Raw genomic sequence first — 22107 nt, 5'->3', positions numbered from 1 at the left:
TAACTTCACTCCTAAGATAAAAGTAAAAAGGGAGCCTGTATTGGAGATGAACACTTAGAAAACCCCACAGGCACAAGCAGGGGATGCTGGCCTTGCTGTGCCCAGGCACAAGAGCATAATCACAGAATAGCAAGGGTTGGAAAAGACCTTAAGATCCTCTGAATGAGGGGCTACTTACTGCAATGCAAAGGCAGAAAATTTAGAACCCATAAAAATGTACGAAATCGTTGAGGCAGTGCACAGCCAGCTCACAAGATCTGCTGCTAGCAAAGGTCACCCAGGCAGCCACCCTGGCTGAACTCTTAAAACTAAATGAATGATTTTCAGAGTACTAATATACGCATTGTAGTGTTAGTATTAATATTTAGGAGTATTAATATTAGTGCTACGGTCCAGACAGGTGGTCCATGCAGTGGGTGGGGAGCTGCCTGACTGCCTGTACCCAGAGGGTGGTGGTCAATAGCCCCTTTTCCAGCTGGGGTTCCCTAGGGATTGATGTTGGGCCCAATGCCATTTAATATCTTTGCATATGATCTGGGTAATGGGATCTGTGGTACCCTGATGAAGTTTGCTGATGACACCAAACTCGGTAGGGAACTTTGGAAGGGAGAGCCACCCTGCAGGAAGACCTGGATGGGCTGGAAGAGTCGGCTAACAAGAACCTTATGAAGTTCAATAAGGACAAGTTTAAGGTCTTGCACCTGGAAAAACATAATCCAGGAGAGCAGCACAGGATGGGATCTACCCCGCTGGGGAGCGGCTCTCTGGGAGGGACCAGGGATCCTGGTAAACAGCAATCTCAATATGAGTTGCTGCTGGGGCAAAGAAAGCCAGCAGAAGGCTGGGTTACATCAACAAGGACACCACCAGCAGAGGTAAAGGAAGTCATCATTACACTCTACTCAGTGCTTGTCAGGCCACAGCTGGCATACTGTGTTCAGTTTTGGTTCCCAATATACAAAAAACGATACGGACAGGCTGGAGAGGGTGCAGAGAAGAAACATAAAGATGATCCGAGGGCTGAGAAGCCATATGAGGAAAGGCCGAGAGAACTCTTTTCAAACTTGAGAAAGGAAGGCTCAGGGGAGACCTTACCACCATGTTCCAGCATTTAAAGGATGGCTACAAAGAAAATAGAGACTCCCTTTTTACAAGGAGTCACATGGAAAAGATGAGGGGTCATGGGCACAAGTTGCTCCCAGAGAGATTCTGACTGGATGCAAGTGGAAAATTTTTCACAATGAGAACACAATGAGCCATTGGAATAATCTCCCCAGGGAAGCGGTGGTCTCCCCAGCACTGGACACTTTTAAGATTTGGCCGGACAAGGTCCTGGGCCATCTAGTCTAGGCCATGCTTTGCCTAGAAAGGTTGGACCAGATGGTCCTTGAGGTCCCTTCCAGCCTGGTATTCTATGATTCTATGAATATTTAATACCTAGACAATAAAAAGTCAACAAGTCCCATGTTTGAAGGAAGAAGCTGCCTGGCAGCAGGGCTGGGGTGACCTCACCTGCACAGTGGTCAGGAGGGTTTGAGCACTCTCCCAGCTCACCCACATTAAAGCAGCTCCTGGAATTTATGTCTGACCACAAGCTTTTATGGAAAATACATATCTCAAAGAGAATTAAAGCTACACAAACTACCCCAACTTGCAAGGAGCTTTGGCAAGCCCAACTTTTTAAAACGTGATTGTTAAAGATAACGATTACCTGTCCATGAGTGTCCCCTGGAGGCTTCCCAGGTTCAAACCGTACAGCTAGTCCAAAATCGGCTAGCACTGCCGTCAAGTCATTCTTCAGCAAGACATTTTTACTCTTGAAGTCCCTACGGACAAGCCGAGAAGCAAGTTTGGGAAGGGTTTATTATGGCACACAGCCAAATCACATTGCAACACACCATGTTGTAAGTCTATAGGCTTAGTAGCCCCCAGTACATCAACACCTTCCTTCCTTACCTGGCTATCCATCATGGCCAGCACTGGCGAATTTGCTTGCTCCTCACTGCCCATATCCCTAAAACACAACCAAGCAGCCCTGTGCTGCTCAGCACAGAGTTGACCAAATTCTGCAGTGAACTAACCTCGAACTAAATGAAGGAGTGATATGAAGGCAGTGTTTTAATTAGAACAGGCAGTATAAAGCACCGTTTCTTGCTCTGAGTACCAGCTGTGGACCCACTCCTCTACGCACTTATATTTCTCACTCCCAACAACAAAAGCAAGACAGGTTAAGGGGTTCATTTACTCTTTATCCTAGTAAGGATGTTTGCTCCCCTCTACAAAATTAGATCTTCCTGGAAATTAGTAGATGCTGGTGAGACTCTCTTCACCCTGACTACATGCTTCAACAGACTTTTGCCATAGTCATCTATTGTACTTATGTTTTAATTGCTGGATTGATCTTCCCTGGAGAATTCAGAGAGCTGGAAAGCAAGCAGGAAATGGGGTGAGCCCACACTCAGAAAAGCTGTTGGGATTGGACCGGGCAGCTGACAGGCAGGTGTAAACATCTGCAGTGGAGACGATGGGTCTGTCCTTGAAGGCAGGAGACATTCGTGTGAGTCCTGTGCTGCACTGGGACTGTTTCAGGGCAGCTCAGGTAAACCTGCGGGGGCTGGAAAGGGGAGGAGGGTGAAGGAGGGTCACACTGAGATGCCTAACCACTCGAGCCCTGTTCCCTGGGCTTCCCGCATTTTCATCTGAAAAGGAATGTTTGGCAATCTAATTAAATTACAGACCTTAGACAGCAGATGGCAATTGTCCTGTATGCTCAGCATTATAATTTCCCTATCATCAATTCACTCAGTGACCCTGCTGATTGCAGGACATTGCAGGCCTGCACAAATAATTAATGAGGGCAGATACAATTGTTCTACACTAGAGAGACCTGTCAAAATTCTCTGGGAAGAGAGAAACTGCTGGACCATAGAGAAGGACTGCTTGCTGTGGCCTCGGATGCCAGAGCACCAGCTCAAAGCACCACAAGCAAAAAGCATTCTGTACCACCCAGCCTCTGATTTTGAGCTTAAAAGAGGATTTTTCCTTTCTAAACTAATTGCAGCATGATGGAAATTTCTGACTCAAGGATTAAGATGGGGAAAGTGGGTGGGAAGTTGTAGAGTACCATATAGCCATGGAATGCCAGCAGAAAACAGTCTCCATCATTTCAGGGGGACACATCAGGTTTCTAGGGACACCGTACAGTTTTGCAGAAGCTGCAAAACATCTGGACCCCTCCGCTACACAGAAAACCACCGTTTACCTAACACCTGCCATCTTAGAGACTGCTTCCATGCTATAGCATTTTTCCCACAAGCTTAGAAAACAGCCATCATCTAATGACATAGATAAACGCCTTTGCTCAGCCAGCATTAAGGGATTATGCCCTCCAGGATGGTACAGATTGTGTGCAAGATTTTTCCAAAATGGTGATGCACAGAAATGAGGAGCACATAGAAACGCTCAGACCGTCTGCCTGAACGATACATTTCCAAAGTGAAATGTAAACCAGTATTATTGTATGGGCATTTTGTTCACCCACATGGCCCTTTGGGCATGCAACAGTTAACTACTGCATCTTGATACATGATGCAGTAATTTCCCTTTGTGCTTCCTTTTTTTTTTTCCACTATTTCTGTACATTTCCCCATTTTTCCATGTTTTGTTTCCTTCCTTCCACAAAGGATCTTGAACTGGCACATGTGAGCTGCAATGCAAACATATACAGGACAGGGAGAAAGACTTGATCCAAGCCATGCCAAGTAGAATTCCCAATAACATCACATGCATTAGACCATACTAGAATGGTCACTGATAAAGGAAAGTGACCTGAAAAATAAATATATATCTTTTCCCGTGCAATGCTTTAAACTAGGGAATAAGGGAGTGAGGGGACTGTGAACGATGGGTGCGTTAAACCGATTCAGATACCAGAGATTTTATTTTCAGCCTCCACGTGGGGGCACTTTCGCACCAACAAGCAATCCCATAACCTTAATCCTCCTTGTAGTGCCGGGGGCCAGTCAGGAGTTAGCTGAAGCCCTGCCCAGCAGTGACTGGAGGAGTCACACCTGACAACCCCAGCATCTTCACATGCTTTGCGTGAAGCCATTCATAAATACCCACCCTCCCCCCAGTTTAAAATGCATTTGGTATTTTCTTTTAAAGCAAAAATAAAACTGAAAGGAGTGGGGTAATCCAAGGGAAATACCCTGTGTCCCGAAATCCCTCTTTGGTGGGTATGTGCTAAATTCACACAAATAGCGCATTCTCCATCTTTTATAATTTGCTAAATGGATGGGGACACTAATGAGCACGATCTGTTGCTTTAAAGCCTTTCTATAGCCTTTCTCTGCTCCCCACCCTCAGGAATTTTCATGTATAAACTGCTGCCCTTTATTCCACAGGGACAAATGTCAGGGACACAGAGGTCAGCTCCAGGAGCAGCACAAAGGCAGCTGCAGGCTCTTTCAACAGCCCCCAGCTCTCAGGAACCTTCAGGTCTGGGTAGGGGGGGCTGTTTTGGGGACAGGGACACTCCTGCAAAAAAGGGATTATCTTGGCATAGATGAAGACAGACCCACTATACAGGGTACAAATTGCTGCAGCTGGACACGGGATTTAAGTCCCTCCTAGATGAAATGTGGTGGGTAGCAGGGGAGTACGGCTGCGGATTAGGGCATAACCCATGTAAATCCCTTCTGGAAAACTCCCCCCTCCTGCCGTGCCACTAGCATAACCCTGGTAGAGATGCTTTAGTCCAGGGCAAGCAATGTGGGACTTTGGAGAAGGGCTAAAGTAAGTATTATTGCAATGAGGATGCTTTAACCCACTGCTTTCTGGATTCCTGCTGTCCCCAGGGTCCTACAACCCAGACGGTTTGAAGACGGTGCCAAGAGGTCTCAGAGGCTCTGTGGTCCCTGCTCTGGTGTCTCTCATAAGCCCCCCTGGTGTGATTTGGGCACTATAAAATACAGGGAAAAATATACAGCAGCCATTTTCTGCATTTCTACGGTTTCTCCATTTCTTCTAACGATCAAAAGCTCTGTGGGAAGGCACACAGTGGAGTTATCAGTCTAAAACACTTAGGGAAAATTAGGGACCACATCTTGGTACGGCTACAGACATACGTAGATTACAATGCGATTTATCAAGCACGGTTCTTCAGCAACTAGATTTCCCTTCCTACTATATGTCAAGAAAAAGGTTGATCAAAGAGGGAAGCACCTAGCCTTCAGATGTTTGCCAGAAACCACTAACAATCGTACTAACTTTTTCACAGACAAGAAACTTACTTGCTCTTCACCATTTCCTACACGGCTGAAAATAAATTCTTGCCTTAGCATAGAATTTGTTGGGTTAAAAGGCATTTGCCTCCTAAAAGCACAACCTCCTCCTTTTTCATTCAACAGCACAATTTCAAAGAGGTTGCGAACATTTGAACACAACAGTTGAACGGTGTCAATGAAAGAGGCCATACCTGTGTGCTATAGCAGGTTTGTGTCCTTCACCTTTGCACCAAGGGACATCTTCATGAAGGTAGGACAAGCCACGGGCCATTGTTTCTGCAACATGGCAGAGCTCATTCCAGCTGATAATATTGCCCTTCAGGTAATCCGTCAGAGAACCCTGTGAAACAGGACATCGTATGCTCTTAATTGCAGACCCTGCTATGTGACAGATGTGCCAATTCATCAGTTTAGAAAATTATTTTAATGAGCGCTTAAGAAATTTGAACCTTGATTTAACAGGGAGAAAAAAAGTAAGAAAGAAGAAATAAACCCCAGAAGCATTCATCAGTCCTCAGCCTTTGACAGCACAGAAAGTATCTAGATGTCAAAAAGGAGTCTACTAATCTGCCAGGGAAGGGGAGGGAGGTAATGAAGGAACAAAATCATCTCAAAATGCAGCAATTCATCTAACTTAAGAAAGGAGAAAGCCTTCCATGCAAGAAGATTATGCATCGTATCAGCTGGTTGTGGCAATGATTGACTCAGTAGACCTTGGATTAAACAGAGGGATAACACTGCTGGCTCAACCCCGGATTTGTGCATGTTTGTTTTATTTCAAGTGTTAGTTACGTTTGATAACTAAAGCAATCCATGAAATGGGAGATGTGCCCTGAGCTTCAAAAGCAAATACAGAGCCCATCTGCAAGGGGTCAGTTGGAACTGCAATGGTCTGCAACACCCAACTCCCACGTTAAGAGATGGTGACCACCACATACATAAGCCATGGCCTTTTGTGCCTGCCTTTCACCCCAAGTCGCACCTTTATTAATCCCATGTTTGTGTAGGGAAGCCTTGAAAGCTTAAGGGCCTTTGAAGGAGGAGAGCTGTAGCCCTTCTCTGCTACCACTGAGCCACGACTCACCATGGAGAAACTGAACAGATTACAGTAGAGCTTCTGGGAGAATATTAGACACCAAATCCTGCTGTTTCACAGCCAGCTACCTCTCTTCCCTCCCAGAATGTACATGCAATGATACCTTACCTTATCGTGGAAAGCTGTGATCAGCCAGAGCTCTGTCTCTAGGTTTGTCCCTCTTTTCTCTGCTGCGATAAACTGCAAAAGGTTTTCATGCTTCATGCCAGGAGTATTGAAAATCTCCCTTTCACTCTGCCAAGACTGCTTATCCTAAAGCAGGGAGAAATGCACCATCAAAGATCACGCTTCGCTTTAAAGCAAACAGCTCCTTCAGCTCAGCCAGAGCTGTTCACAGTCCTCTTAGTATCATCCTCCTATGTTCGGATGTGATGTATCCCTTCAAAATGAGGCTGTTTTCCTAAAGTGTAGATGCTGGAGAAAGACTGGAAATTGCTGTTCTCAGTCTCCCTTCTCCAAAATTATCCTCAGCTCATACCCTACAGCACACGTGTGGGGAAGAATCCAAACTCAGCCTCACTGAGAATTAAGATTTGTCAAGATTTCCGAAGGATGCTTGCAAGAATAAAGCCAGTGCATATAGCACCCATATCTGCATTGTAGCTGTAATTGTTACGATTGCAAAATCTAATCTAGGCTCTATTGAATATTTACTAGTAGGTCACAGCTGGTTTGGACAGAAGATGTGCAAATCTCCTTTAGCAATACTATGACAACAAATACGGGGCAAAAAATTAACAAAGAAGGAGATAGCAGAGGATCACAAACATATTTCAGTCATTCTTCTTTCATTTGACTTTTGATTGCTTTACTCTTTCCGTCTGCAATTCCTAGAGAGTGAAGTCAGGAGTGTTCAAAGGTTTCCTAGAGCGGAAGACATGAGCTGACAGAAATGCTGCAGTGCAATTAGCTTTCACAGCGCAGGGGCTGTGCCTTTGTAAGCTCTAAACTGTTTGCTAGGTTTGGGTCTGGATTTACAATCTACCCAGGCAATACATACAAAGCCAGGGCTTTGGGCTTTTGTGTGCATTTTGGGAATCGCAGCTGCATGCTGCCTTGTTGGACTTTAACAACACAGACATTTGCAGTGAAGTTAAAATACCCTGTAGATTTCAAAATGAGTTTGTTTTTGCCCTTCTTGCAACAACTACTACTACAGGAAGCTTTTGATAATGAGATATGAGATAACAGAGAGAAAACTGTAGGAAGGAAGGGTCCTTGAACTTTTTCCCCCAGAAGAAGAGTCCAAATGCATCTTTGTTATTGTCTTAAAAACCATAACCTCCAAAGGCATTTAGGGCATCTCAGCACCGGTGAGGCAGCCCAGTGAGTGAGAACCTAATGTGATGCCCTCCTTACCTGAATAGGAAAGATTTTCACTGCTACATAGTCATTCATCAGCTGAGCCTTCCACACACAGCCAAAGCGTCCCCTTGCCTTGATCTCTAAGAGCTGCAGGGGCTTTAGGCCAACCAGGGGAGAAGGCGGTGGAGGGCCTGGGTCCTGCATGAGAGAGGAACATTGTCATGAGCTGAAGCTGGACTGTAAAACAAAGAGAAGGGAGCAATGGGGAGACTGTGGATGGAAAAAAAGGCATAAAGAAGTGGCATTTTATTTAATACAAATCACCTCCAAGTGTCATTTTGTGTGTAGAACTACTACCTGCCATCCTCTGGCAAAACCCAAATTCTCCTATGTTTTCAAAGCAAGAGCTATTTTGGGCTGTAAAACATTGATGACCTCAAGGTTAGCTCCTGTCAAAAGTAAGAACTTTTTGATCTGTGTGACCCAACAGCCACGTACACCTAAAACCTCCCACTGCTTTGCACTTCATTAGGCATTTTTCACATAACCCCTGCAATCGGCAGTAAACAGGTCTGTCAGCATCATAAAGATTGTATCTGTTTAAACTGCATTTGTCCAGGAGAACAATGCAACCTCACAGGATGTGTGAGGTTGGAGTTCTGTCCTATCTGCTTTCAGATGAGAAAGGCTCACAGTATGGGCTATAACAGGCAAAGGAGGGAGGAAGGGGAAGGTAGCTGCTCGACCGTTCAAAAGAAAACAGAATGCTCAGGGTACAGCAGAGCCAGCAAGGACCAGTTCCTGACGGCTTTGGGCCATGAGGATGACCTCCTACATGCATTCACTGATGGCTCATAAAAACAGAGCTTCAACAGGGAAAGCATCTCCCCAGCCCCATAAAGCTGGTAGGAACTTAATCATGTCCCTGATCTCTTTCTCTGCAAAGTTGGCTTAAATTAAGCAATGAGATTGAGAGTTTGGAGGGGAAGGATAGCCAACAAGCAGGGCTGTGTAACTCCATCCCTTAGTAATCTCAGACATGTTGATAACCCTATCTAAACCCATCAGCCCCAACAGGGAATGACTACCACAGAGGCCAACTGCACCACCAACTTTAAAAACAGAGGGAAGTTAGGCCATCTAAGGAGAGTGAAGCAAAAGTGGACACAAATATATAGTGAGCAGCCTCCATGCCTTTTGTAAGGTCCAAGTAAAGGGAAGCAACTCCCTCACCTCATTAATGTCGACGTGCCCGTAGGGAGGCTTCCGGTGACGATACATCCAGAAGGCCAAGAGGATGGCCATGGAGAGGACAGCAATGGGGAGCAGTGAGTACACCAGGATATTGAGCAGGGACGGCGTTGGTGGCGGCGGCTCGTATATGACTGGGAAGAGATCAGGGTAAATGTAGGAAAGGACCCTTCAGGCATGCAACAGCACTGTCAGCTACACGCCCAGATGCAACCAAACCCCATCCTTCCTTCTGCTCCAAAGTTGACAATGCTTAGTGGCATGACCCAGCACATCCAACAGCATTCATAAGGCTCTGTAGTTTACTCTTTTCCATATGGCTTTCAGTAATGGAATTACAGTGGTCCAAACCACACCGCACAAGCCGAGCCTCCATCTGACCTTTATTTAAGATGGGTATTTCTTGCCAGGATACATAAAAGCAGAACATTTCCTCTTCTTAACCCTTCTGAATGTATTAAGTGAGCACGAAATCCCTTACAGCACTGCTTTGCCTCTTACAGTGATTGACAAGATGTCAGTTTTTAGTAAAATGCTGCAGCAGCCACAATCAAATGCACTATTCCCACAGTAGTTCTTGTTCCAAATTACATCAGTGCAGTTGAGACACAAACAATGGGAATACTAAATGGAGCCATGTTGCTATGTTGGAGACAGGGAAGGAAAAAATAGCAAGACTTGCCAAATTAAACAAAAAACTGTGAGAGAAAGAATATTTGCTACTAGGTTGCTACGCATACATTAATAACAGGAGATAATAAAACATCTGTAAACAATTATAACCTAACAGGAAAGCCCAGGAAAATCTGATAACAGTCTGTCGGAACATCTCAGTAAATGTAGGTAGTTGACTGCAAAAGAAACCATCCTAGAGCAAAAGATCCACCTGCTTTAATAATTTTACTGAATAATACTTTAGCAAGCGTTGGCTAGAAGAATAATTTTTCCTATTAGCCTTTGAAGAAGGACCTGCTATTACTTTTCTTCCTTGAAGTATATCTACAAGCTCTGAAAGCTGACATGCACACCTATTCCCTTTCAATCCTCAGATGAGCAAGATAGCAATCAAATGCAAAAATCTCAGATGCTCAAAGTATTTGGAGACTCAAGACCTATGAAAATTAATGACAAAGGTGTCAAATACCTCGTTAAGAGTTTAAGTCTTGATCTGTGCTGTATAAATCACTCTACCCTCTTCCTCCAGTGTGTGGTTTTGTTTTGTAATATCCCACTGTGAATGTCCACTATAAAGAAAACCTAATCTTTACTGATGGGATCCAAGGTGTTATTACAAAACACTTTATTCATGGAGTGAAACTATTCTTAAAGGTCCATAGCAGAAGGATTTCTGGCCTTTGTAGCCAAAATGGTACTTTGTGTCCTGCTGGATGTACTTTTTTTTCCCCTCAACAATCAAAAACTCCACACCAAGAACCAACAGAGCCATCACAAACCAGGCCTAGAGGAATAGACCCCAACCGCCTATCCACCCAGTCACTCACCTTCTGGGCCGGTGACTTCAGGCAAATGGGTAAATTTTTCATTGCAATAGTTGCCCTCGCAGCAGCAGAAAAACACTTGAGGGTTTTCTTCTGTGGCTACACACTCCTGCCTGCATCAGGGACGGACAGACACGGCAATAAAGGGAAGAGAGAAAACAACATCAGCCAACTCCTGCCTCTTGTCTTTGGGAGCTGACCTGCCCCAAATTGTCTTCTCCATGTGCCTTCCCCTGCTGCTGAGCTGCACAGATCAGCAGCCTCCACTTACAGAAAACAACTTGGCACTCAAGTACCCCAGTGGATAGCAAAGACCCTTGAAAAGACCGTAAAGGAAACAAATGCTTCCATATGTACTGAAGGCATTAGATGGTGAGTAATAAATAACAGCCGCCACTGCTAACTGAATGAGAAGCAGAAAAATGATGGAGAGATGCTTCATTCCCTGAACAGTGTCTTTCTCACAGCCCATATGTATGCTGTCAGGGCAGAGGAGTATTTGATCATGCAATTAAAGATTGTGCCATAAAGCACGTAAGACGAGAGCTAAGACTGCTCTCACAGACTTTAGCATCGCTAACTCTAGAAGGGCACCAGACAGCAGTACCAACAGTCCAGCTGCAGGTTTTGTTGGGGTTTTTTAAGGTTTAATTTTAAAGTGCCATCTTCTTCAAAAAACATGTTCTGCACAAAAGCCTTTAAGAAAATCAGGTTGCGGTCTCATTTTTTGTATTTGCCTGTTAGCCTTCTCAGCACTGAGGTTTTCTTGCTCACTGTGCAAGGCATTAGGGGACTTCCACAGATCTGACCAACTCCACTTCCACACATCCTCCCTCTCCCACACATCAATGCCAAGAGATGTGCAGTGACTTCATCAGTGATCTAGTAGTCATTTCTCTTTCTTAAATGCCTGCTTCCCTCCCCTGCCACCTTTTGCTACATTACCCTCAGCTTTTAGTTATTACACTTGCAGAGCTGCTCTGCAGAGAACTGTATCAGACTACTTCCTGAAGCCCAGCTAAATTATATGCATAACTTCCTTCCTTCAACCACTCAGAGGAAGTAGCAAAACAATCATATGTGTTTGACATTATTACTCATTTATGAACCCATGCCAAGTCTCCCTTTCTGTGGTATCACTGACATACTGCCACAAGACAAACGGAAAGGACTCTCTTCAATCATAACACAGGGTAGTTTTCAATGCTTTATTCCTTTTGGAGGAAAAAAAAGTGGCTATAGCTGAAATGTCTCCTGCAAGATCTCAGCTGGGAAGCACTTGGTTTGTTTTTAGGCTTTTATTTTTTTAAACTTCAAAGAAAAAAAAAAACAACAAAACCAGCCATTTGACTTATTCAAATGAACAAAGATGTTTCAACAAGTTAAGCAATGTTTCCAGATGCTTTTTTGTGAAATCAGATAACAAGCCGTTTGGATTTAACAGCATCAGTATTGGAGTCTTCAATAGAAAACACATCCTTTGCTAAATCCGTTGGTTAAAAAATCAAGCTAATGAGTGAAAACAGCCTGCTCCACGTCTGCAATTCATTATCCCTGTCTTTGAGTTGGTGTGCACTCAGGGCAGGCATCCAGGTACATATGACATGTTATACTTAGCAAATATTACAAATGAGACAGTGGGAGAGAATGACACATTTTTCTATGGCAGCAAGGACAGGTTTTGTAGCGGTTCATGTGCTCTTCAAGGCAACATGAACACGACCTCTCTAGTGGGGCTGTGTAAACAAATGAAGAGCACAAGTCAATTTTTAAACACTACCTTTTTCCTATAACCTTAAATGTACACATGACACATTCTTGCTTCCTTAAGATAAAGAACAGAGTAAGGAGCTATCGCTATCAACATCCCAGCCCTTGAACTCCTGAATTTTTCCCCTTCCGGTGACAAAGAGGCAGTGCCAGAAAACAGAACATACTGCTTGTGCTCCAAGAGGACCTGCAGCCTGGCAGAATAAGGACCATGCCCTGCATCCAGGGGATGCTTCTGTACATATAGATACAGGTGAATCTCCTGAGGCTGTGCCAAGCTCACTTTCCAAAGATGCTGAAGACAGAGACAAAAAGGGCATCAGCACAGCACCGCTGATCGATAAATCATCTTTTTTAGCCATTTTTTGCTATCTTGGGATGCAACACTACCTGCATGAAAGGCTGCTGAGGGCACTCAAGGGAAGGAAAAAAAATACTGCATTTAAACAGCCTTTATTTAATTAAAGCTAACCTTTATTTCACATGATGCTTTCAACACTTGTACTGTTTGTTAATTCTCAGAAGATCTTTTAGCTTTGCCCTGGAACTGTGGCTTTGAAGAATCAGGCTTCAGGATAATGGATGCTCAACCCCAGGGCTGCAAAAGGCTGGTGAGGAGCCTTGGAAACTTTTTACTGTTGTAGCAGAGCAACACATCATGACAAAGTTTAAGAACCACTACATCCCTGCACAGAGACACTCAGTGACAAGTGGCACTGTATATGAGAGCAGGCACTGAAAAGAGAAATCTGTTTACAGTAAACACTTCTGCCTGGAAGTAGGAAACTAGAGTGACCTTCTGTTCTCAGAAGGATTGGCATTAAGATGACTAATGAGCCAAGAAGGATTGATTTATCGGGAAAGAATAAAAATTTAACTATATATAGAGCTTGGCTACACAAATGGCAAGGGAATAGGTGTGGTGGGAAAGTAACCCCGGTGCTAATAATAGAATGAAGATGAGGAACAACTCGCAGTCGGGGTAAGTTAAGACAACAGGCAGAAAAGCAGAGATAATGCACAGTGCCAAAGGGAGAAAAGTTTCCAGCCATGGGGCAAATCTAGTCCCAGATTAAGCCCCACAGCTTAAGATGTGATATCCTAAAATTTTTGGAATGAGAAGCTACAAGGATGTGCAGATGGGAATTGCACAAAGGTGAGATCAGCCTACGCTGGTGTTGTATCTAGGGAAATCCTTGAATTTTATGTTCTGTTAACCCTTCTTGGAAGGTTTGGGTTTGGACTGGTTGGTCATTGGGTTTTTATAACAGAAACACTAAGTCTAGAGCTACTAAACACTGTCCTTTTAAACTGTGAAACTTCAGAGGGCTATTTTCTTTAGCCGTAACTCTCTCTCCCCCTATAGAATTGCATCAAGGGAAGTAAGAAAACACTAGTTTATTTTCCTAGCTATTTAATGAGGCTGGAGGCTCCGTACTACAAAGCCTCACTCTTTTCAGCTCCATACAGGCAGTGACATGAACATTCATATTGCTTTGCTACCCTACTCTTTCTCCTGGACAGTCTCTTAACTCAGCCAAAGAACAGTGAAACTTTTTGCAACATCACAAATGCCAAATACCTCAACCTGTAACCACCCCCAGATACCCATGCTTTTCTAGAGAGCGTTTTCCTTTGTATTGCCAAATGCTCTTGGAAGAACATACTGCTCTTCATTTGATGGTACAGGACAGGTTTTTCAACAAATGCTAGAATTATAAAAGTTTTGCTAAGAAAAAAAGAAGAAAACCCCAAAACACTCCACAAACCACAAAAAACAAACCCCAACCAAATGCAAAAACAAACCTAAAACTGCCTTTTGTAGCCTTTTTTAGTTTCTATTTATAAAGTTAAGGCAGGTAAGAGACAATTTCAAGAGCTATGTTAGCAACATAAGTAATTACAAGGGCAAGTGACCTGGATTTGCTTTCTTTTCCCCAACACAAAAACCATGAGCCTTTGCACTTAAAGGAACAATTAAACCTGCATGCAGAAAACACAGCTAGGCTATTACCTGTCATAACAGTTGAAGTCATCTAACCAGCAGCCTTTCTTCACCAGCTCGATGGAGCCTGAGTTGTTTCTCCAAGAAGCATAGCAATGGAGCCGCTTGTCCTTCTCTCCCTCACAGCGCTCCACACCACTCTGGTTGGTCTTCTCCAACTCCCAGTTGGCGTTGTAGTAAATGCATTCCCTTGTCTCAGCCTCCCCATGGCCTGGTCCTGAAGCAAAATTCAAACCCCAAGTTAGTTCAAGCAAAATCAGAAACCGATCCCAGGAGACCTATATCGATGTCACTATGCTTCAGGTGACTCAGACATTTGCCTCCCTGGGAGCTATGCAGCTCATCGATGTGAGCTTCAGCATAGTGTAGGGGGTTATTGTCCTCTGCTGGTGTGAGGTGGGGAGCAAAGAGGTTTGGTTTGTTTAGGCGCACAACAGGAGCTCATGATGAAGTCAAGAGCCCAACTGAGACACACTCCCCTAAAGTCTCCTCTGGCCAGTGCTTCAACCACAGAATCCTAACAGTGGGATTTACAAGGCAACCCATACTCTCTGTGTTTTCTATCCACAGAAACCCTGTTTAGGAAAAACAACCTCCCAGAGTGCTACTTGGCTCTTGCTGGGATGTCACGCCATTGACTTCCCCTCCCTTTCCACCACTATTTTGGGAAACACCACCTAAAAATAAACGGATTCTTACACGGGCAGGATATGACTGAGAACAGATAATACTCATCCTGCAGAGGAGAGCCAGACCAGTGCCTGTTCCTCACTTGGATCCCAGTTTAGGCTTATCTGGATGAGTCTCCACACAATAAATACCATGTTTTTAAGCTGTGGCTGACAGAGCTCATGCTGCCTCTCCACCCAAGCAAGGCGTTCAGCAAAAAGCAACTGTTCCTCAAATGGACACTTGGTCACCATAAAGGGGCCTCCACAGCCTATGAGGCTTTCCTCCTTTAGAACCTTGTACCAAAGGACTGAGGAGTTCCTACTGCTCAAAGTGAAAAAATTCCCCCATAGCCATGGTGGAAATGAAAGACAACTTTTTCCCATTGAAAAGGGAATCAGGTACGGGAAATACTGGTATCTGCAGGTGGCCTGTTTTGTCCTAAGCCTCTCTTCATTTGGAAATACTCTGTGGCATTTTGAGGATTAGTTTAAAATAAGGAGAATGAAACAAACATACAACATGTAAGCAGACAACCAGAAAGGTACCATGAAGCTCACGTTCATAAATCTTGAGATGCCCTGCAACCATCTCTCTTTGAGATTACCCAACCTAAGGCAAGGTCAGTTATGGTCATTATTTTGATGGATTGCAATCACGGAAAACATAGGTGTCCCAATAAAATGTGTTGACAACCGGGCAGAAAACACAAAAGGGTCCCATGGGATGGTGAAATGAAAGTGCTGCACTCCTAAAATAGCCAGACCTTTGCAAAGTGCAGAACTAAGCTTCTGGCTAGAAAATTTTGCAGTGCTTTCATGACTCCATCATCCCCAAAGGCCGTGCAACCTTTAACGTTGAGATTAAGGCAGCCAGGGCCATGTCTGGACAATCTAAATGCAACCCAGCCTATGATTCCTACTCAATACGGCAAACCAGACACTTCTGAAAGAGCTCTATAAGGTGATGCAATTCATTCTTCATAAGACACTGAGTAGCGAGTGGCCTACAGCCAGCAAAGAAAACACCCAGCCTGGGCCCAGGCATCAGCTCCAGGCCCCAGATACCTTCTGTAGCTTCATCGTTTTCATTCCTGAACACCCATCAACTACTGAAGTGGGTACTCTCACAACACCAGCTAGAGAAGGGGGTATTACTTCCAACTGAAGATTCAACATGCCAAGTTTAAACAACTTGTCCCAAAGAAGCAGGATGCTGGGGAGGAACCTGACCTGCCCTTCCACAGCCTGCAACTCCTCAAGTTGCCAAGTCTCCAAGCTGTTACCTGGTGGCAGGATTCACCTCCAATTTTGCAGTGCTTGTAAAGCCCTTTATAGATAGCACCTGAGACAGAGACTGCATTTAAGCTATTCAACGTGGCTTGATCTGCTATAGGGAATCAACCTTCTGCACGAACAGTCATCAAGCAAGGAGTGCAGATGACCTGGGATGCAGTGGAAGCGGAACTGTAAGATGGTTGGAGGAAAAGGAGTTTCTGCCAAAGCTAGGGGTGATGCGTCCAACCCGATCTTGATACCAACACCTGGACTTCACCTTAGGTAATTTTCATGTAACGGAACAAACTCATCAGACTGGGAAGATCTCTTTGCAAGTAGAAGAGGGCTTCAATCCTTCAATAACTCTTTTTTGAGAGGAATGTTTAATCTATATTGTGGGAGAGACTGCAAGGGAGGAGGGGTATGAGAAAGTCATAAAGCTGACTTCTGAAACTGGAAATTATAGTCAAAGCACACACGAACAAGAGCTCGATTCCAGTAGCACCTGCAGGTTTTATCAGCACTTGCAAAGATCCGAGTTCACCTCTGACAAGTTGCTTACTGTAATAAAAACAACCTACCAATATCCCTCAACATAGAACAGTATCAATATTGACACTCCTTGTTAAAGCTTTGATATTTGTTCTCTTGATACTTACACTACGCTTTGTTAGGGAAGATTAAGCATTTTTGCTAAACACTGGTTAAATTAACAGGAAAGCAAAAGAGCATTGGCTTGTGGGGGGGGAGGGAAATACCCTTTTATTTATAAAGGGATGAGTAAATGTCTTTGCTTCATTGTAATACTTCACATGGCTTCCAGCTGATACGTGATAGCTAATACTAACAATTTCTGGTCCAGTCCTTGAAATATATTTTGTAATATCATTTCCATCACCCCAAACCACATCTTGCCTTTGCTCTGGATGGAAATTTCCTCTCCCTCCCCAATCCCATTTCCCACAAAGCAGGAAGCTTTCTGGGAAAATGAACCATTTGTCTGGGAAGCAGGCCCGAAATCTAATCCTGGCTCAGCCGCCTCTGTCTGTAACCATGAGCAATATTGAGTAGCCTCTGCTTTCTCCACCTGCAACAATAGCCAATGCAATGCACAAAGCTGCGGTGAGGTTTGACGTTTCCACTATGGTTCGAAAAGGTAATGTTAAAAAGATGTGCAGCAGGAGCTGTATCAGCCCTGGGACCAGCAAACTGAGGCTGCTAAATCCTGTGCTGAGCCCGGGCTCCCTTCCCCCAAGACAGTTGTCTTTTCTGGAACAAGTTTCAGCTGAAGACTAAGATCTGCTTGCAAACACACAAACCCAACTCTGCACACAGCAACTGCGCCAGGAAAAAGGCCTTTCACAGCTTTTCCCCTGCCGTCAAAGTTTAGATGAGTTGAATAAAAGCACATATAAAGTTCTGGATAACTAAATGTATGTATGCTTTCCTTAAAACTGCTCCTAAGGACACTCGCATTAAGGAGACACTTCAAAAACCCATGTGTTTGCTACCTGCTTTCACATCTCTCAAAAAGCCCTTTGGTGAGGACCCTCATCCCGCTGGGTGCTCAGGACTGCAAGAAACCCTTCTGTTTGTGCCCAACATGGCCCCAGCAGAAACAGACAGGGCTTCAGGACAGGGTATTAATTTACCTGCTGCTTTAGCTCATCAAGACACACTCATACCTTGCTCTGTAATGGATCATGCAGAGACCAAAGTTTCTCACTAACTGTCATATCTGAACTTGCTGCATTAAAACCCTCAACTGAATGGAGGGAGGGGGAATTGAAACAGGGGTTTACCCCTTTGAGGGATTAAGGTGGGGTGGTAGTGACTAAGAGAAAGAAATCTGAGCTCTGCTTCTTGCATCTCCAGGAAGCCATGTAGTTTTTCCTGCCTTCTCTTCCCCTCGTGCAATGGATAGTGTCCATCCCCCAGGGCCACTGGAGGCCTGTACGAAACACTGAGCTGGAGACTTCTGCCAAGTGACACAGGTGGGAGAGGCACAGATCAACCTTGTCCTACTCCTTATTTCAACTTGCAAGAACATCAGAGGGAATTGCCCCAAAATGGATGCAAAGAGAGCTTGTTTCCTTCCACTGGACACAGCTGATGCATTAGCACAAGTGTTGGGTTGGACTTCAGTGAGCTTCCCTCAATATCCAGCAACACAACCTGGCTCAAAGGAGGTGTTAAACCAAATTTGAGCCACTGAGGGAAGGGAGAGGATTAATTCTGGCAAAAAAAAAACAACCCAACCCTTTCCTGAAACAAAAGCCTTTAGGGACAGTTACAAACCACAGCTTGAGATGGACTACACGGGCTGTGTCCCCCCAGTCCTGCCCACCCCTCACCACAACGTTCTTGCTGTCTTCCTCATACCAGCACTGGTAGGGGGTAGGAAATCTCCTGACCTCCTTCATTCAATGGCACTCCCTGGTAAGGACATCCTGCTCATGCAGGGTAGAAAATAAACATATTGAGGAACTACTTAGATTTTGGCAGAAAGTCAACAGGACTTGGGTGCAATGAGATATAAAACATTTGCTAAGCAAGTGTTTGAAGATTGCTGTCAGAACTCGATTTGAGTCACTGGGCCCTTCTTCCCTCCTGCCTAAGCCTACTCTGCCAGCCACAAAGCAAAATTTGGGGGAAAAAGGCCTGTTTCCTACCTAGCAGGGACTCCCACGAGGTACAGACAAAGGTAGAAATGTGGTTGGACCTGCTGGCCTCTGCCACATGCATGCATTTTGCAAGGCAGATGTTTCTCCCAAGGCTGAATGATTGCTTGCAGAAACTACCGCAGGCAGAACCACACCACTACATTGGCAGCGCTCTGCAGAAAATGCTGAGCAAGCAAACCAGGAGCATGCACATCAGGCAGGAGCATGGCATTTCCAGCAGAACTGGAGTTCTCTCCATGGAAATAGCCTCATGTCAGCAGCCAGGCAAAAATGATACAAGTTTTAATACCACAATCCACAAGTAGTCATTTAAGGAATAAAGTCTGAAGTCTGTTTTGGAGTCAAAGTCTAAGGAAGGAAGAATTAGGCTTTGCAGGAGCAGATGGGTTTCTGGTATCCCGCTGTATCCACCCGATACTTCAGGATGATGCAGTGTGGCTGCTCCCAACACCTTTCTTCAATAAAAGCCACACAAAAATACCTTTTTACAAAATATCACCAAGCCCAAGTAACTCCCATCATGAAGGCAGAGGGAGGCTACTCCCCACCACCCACTTTGGGGGTCGAAATCTTTTTTACCTCAGTCCTGAGAAATCATTAAACTGATTCCTTTAGGTCAATTTTCTGCTCCAAATGACTGAAGCATCACCAGGTTTTTGCCGAGCAAGACCCCCAGCACCTATTTGATGCACATAATGATAGGAAGAGCAGTCAAAACACTGTGCAGCATGGGAAGACCTCTCTCTACTTCGGAGTTGCAAGGCACAGAGTGATCTCATTAAAAAGGGTCCTCTTGAACTGAAGGACTTCAGCCTGCTGAAGCATGGGACCTTGCTGCTGATCTGAGACTAAACTCTGCTCTCCTAATTTGGAGCTGCTGACAGATCACTGAGGCTGTGTCATTATCCAACAGCTGCTAAATTATAGCCAAGATCCAGTATAGCAACTCTGGGTCTAGGTGTTAGCAGTTGCTGGGCTCCTAACTCATAATTAGATACATAGAGAATATCTTCCCCAAGGCTGAAGGCTGCTATAAATCTCAGCTCTTTATTTCTGCCTGTCCCCTTTTTAAAACCTAAAATGAAAGTATATATGAAAAGATGGGATGTGTCAAAATAGTCTGCATAAACACCAAGTGATTTACCAGACAGTCTGTTTGCCTAACTGTCAAAACCACCGGGCTTATATATGAAACTGTGTATGCAACTGAAGTTATTTGCAAACACTTAGTTATGTCCCTATATAGCTATTTGTACATGCAATTTTATAATATAAAATGACAGAAATTGTACACTGAATTGGGGTAATTGCCCTCTAATTTGGAGGGTAATTGCATGTAGCAATTAAGCAACTGTGGATGCATTCTTGCACATGTGATTATGAAAGTTGGGCCCTTTGTTTGAGGTTTGGGGTTGTTTTCAAGAGCCTTCCCTCAAACCACAGCTTAGTTGAGCAGAGCTGGGAAATAAGAAGCTGCTGCTGCACAACCTTCTGGGATGAGCCACTTTCGATTGCTCAGCACCTGCAGGGATCCTAAACCAGCTGCCTTCGAGCCCTGAGCTGCATTTTGGCACATTCTTCAACGGGGAAAGCCAAGATCTAAGCATGTGTAGAGGACACCTGGGGGCATTGCTGGAGAGGGAAAGGTAGGGAAAGAGGGCTGCTGACCCCCAGCTTGCTCTCTCCCAGACAACTGCCCAGAAGTTATGTGCAGGATTGCGAATTAAAGAAATTCAAACAGTTAGTGCTAGCATTTCAGATCCCAAAATAAAGCCAGAGGAAGGTTGGCAACTGGGAAAGTTTGGAAAATGTTGCTCTGGAGAGACCACCCAGTTGCATCTCTACAGAGCCGATATTGAATCCGCAATTAGTAAGTATTGCTCCAACACTTATTCCCCAAGCAGGGTGATTTCATTCCAGTTATACTTAAATAATAGGGTCTAAATAATTTTTTAGGCAAAGCATCAAACTAGCGATGACATCTGTGGTTAAGTACGTAACTGTACATGAGGATTTAAAGACTTGTTGCGTGCAACCTCTGTTCTTTCACAAAAAACCTTGAAACAGCAGAGCCCTGCATAACAGAAACAAGCCCCCTTGACTCTGCACAGCCCTTTTCTCAAGCCAAAACTTCATTCCACCTTTTGGGATCTCCATGGCCAGTGAACACCCAGGCACAGAATGATCAAATATCCAGCCAGCAGGATGCAGGGATGGGCACTACTCTGGCTAATTAAAAAAACAACCCTGATAAAGCATCCACTGCTGCAAAATGGTTTGGTTCTTAAGCCAGACCAGGTAGAAACAGGCCCATGCAACACTGAGAACACTAACAGTGTAACACCAAGGGAAGATATTACTTTGAATTTTGTTTTCTGTCAATACATTTGGCATATCCCACGATAAAAGAGCTCTAAGTTTTCTAGTCAATCAATGGCTGTTAATCTATTATCTCAGCATATATTGCCATGGTAACCTGCAATGATGCCATTGACAACCAGTCTCAAAAGGACAGGAGGCTTTAAGTCATTTTCTTTTAAAATTAAAAAAGGAACTTTAATATTAAAGAAATACATCCTCCCTGCTCACCAGGGATGACAACTCAGGGCTTCTATATTCACACCATGACTCACGCTTCACAGCTTCCACGGACATCTGTGTAGCAACACCACCCCCCCCCCCCCCCCATGTACCATGTATCTCTTTTTTAACTTGGGCTTAAGTCAGTAAAAGATAACAAGGAAATTATTAAAAAGAATTAGATCTTTATTAGAATTTTCCCCCAAACTGCTAGTAAAACCTGTTTTGTAAAATATAGAGAGCATGTTTTAAGAGTCACTACTACCAGCTTGGGGAAAGGACACAATAGCTGTTTAAGTCTTCTGAATAATTTCCTTGGTATTTTAAGTCAAATAGGGTAGACAGAAGGAGGATCTGGAGAAGGACATGCAGTATTCCATCTCCTTACAAGTCCATAAAACCAGGCAGATTCCTGTTTAGGGAAGACAGAGCTCAGTGACATATCAGTGTTGTTCGATCTAGTGAAATACTGAGTGTACACACACACACACAACACACGCAGAGCTGATGAGATTAATCTCTTGGCCCAAAGGGGAGGATCACTCAGGAAAAGGTTTAGTAAATCATTCCTCTGGCCAGGCAGAGCAATCCGAGGAGGTTTGGCCAGGTCACCAGCTGGACTGGCGTGAGGCAAGACAGAAACGTTGCCAGCAGTTAATCAATTTATGGAAGCAGAGCATTTT

General features: G+C 44.3%; 1 protein-coding gene across 1 annotated transcript in view; it reads right to left on the bottom strand.

Moving 5' to 3' along the window:
• Positions 1 to 22107, bottom strand: part of ACVR2B (activin A receptor type 2B) — a 96589-nt gene that overhangs the window by 5600 nt on the left and 68882 nt on the right. Inside the window, 8 exon segments of the mRNA XM_065669263.1 lie at positions 1513 to 1557; positions 1559 to 1826; positions 5480 to 5628; positions 6493 to 6636; positions 7744 to 7926; positions 8923 to 9074; positions 10443 to 10552; positions 14224 to 14431. Coding sequence (XP_065525335.1) covers positions 1513 to 1557; positions 1559 to 1826; positions 5480 to 5628; positions 6493 to 6636; positions 7744 to 7926; positions 8923 to 9074; positions 10443 to 10552; positions 14224 to 14431 — 1259 coding nt within the window.

The sequence above is a fragment of the Lathamus discolor genome, chromosome 2 (genome assembly GCF_037157495.1).
Source record: "Lathamus discolor isolate bLatDis1 chromosome 2, bLatDis1.hap1, whole genome shotgun sequence".
Lineage (NCBI taxonomy): Eukaryota > Metazoa > Chordata > Aves > Psittaciformes > Psittacidae > Lathamus > Lathamus discolor.
The sequence above is the reverse complement of the archived record's forward strand: the minus strand, read 5'-3'. Positions and strand labels throughout refer to the sequence as shown.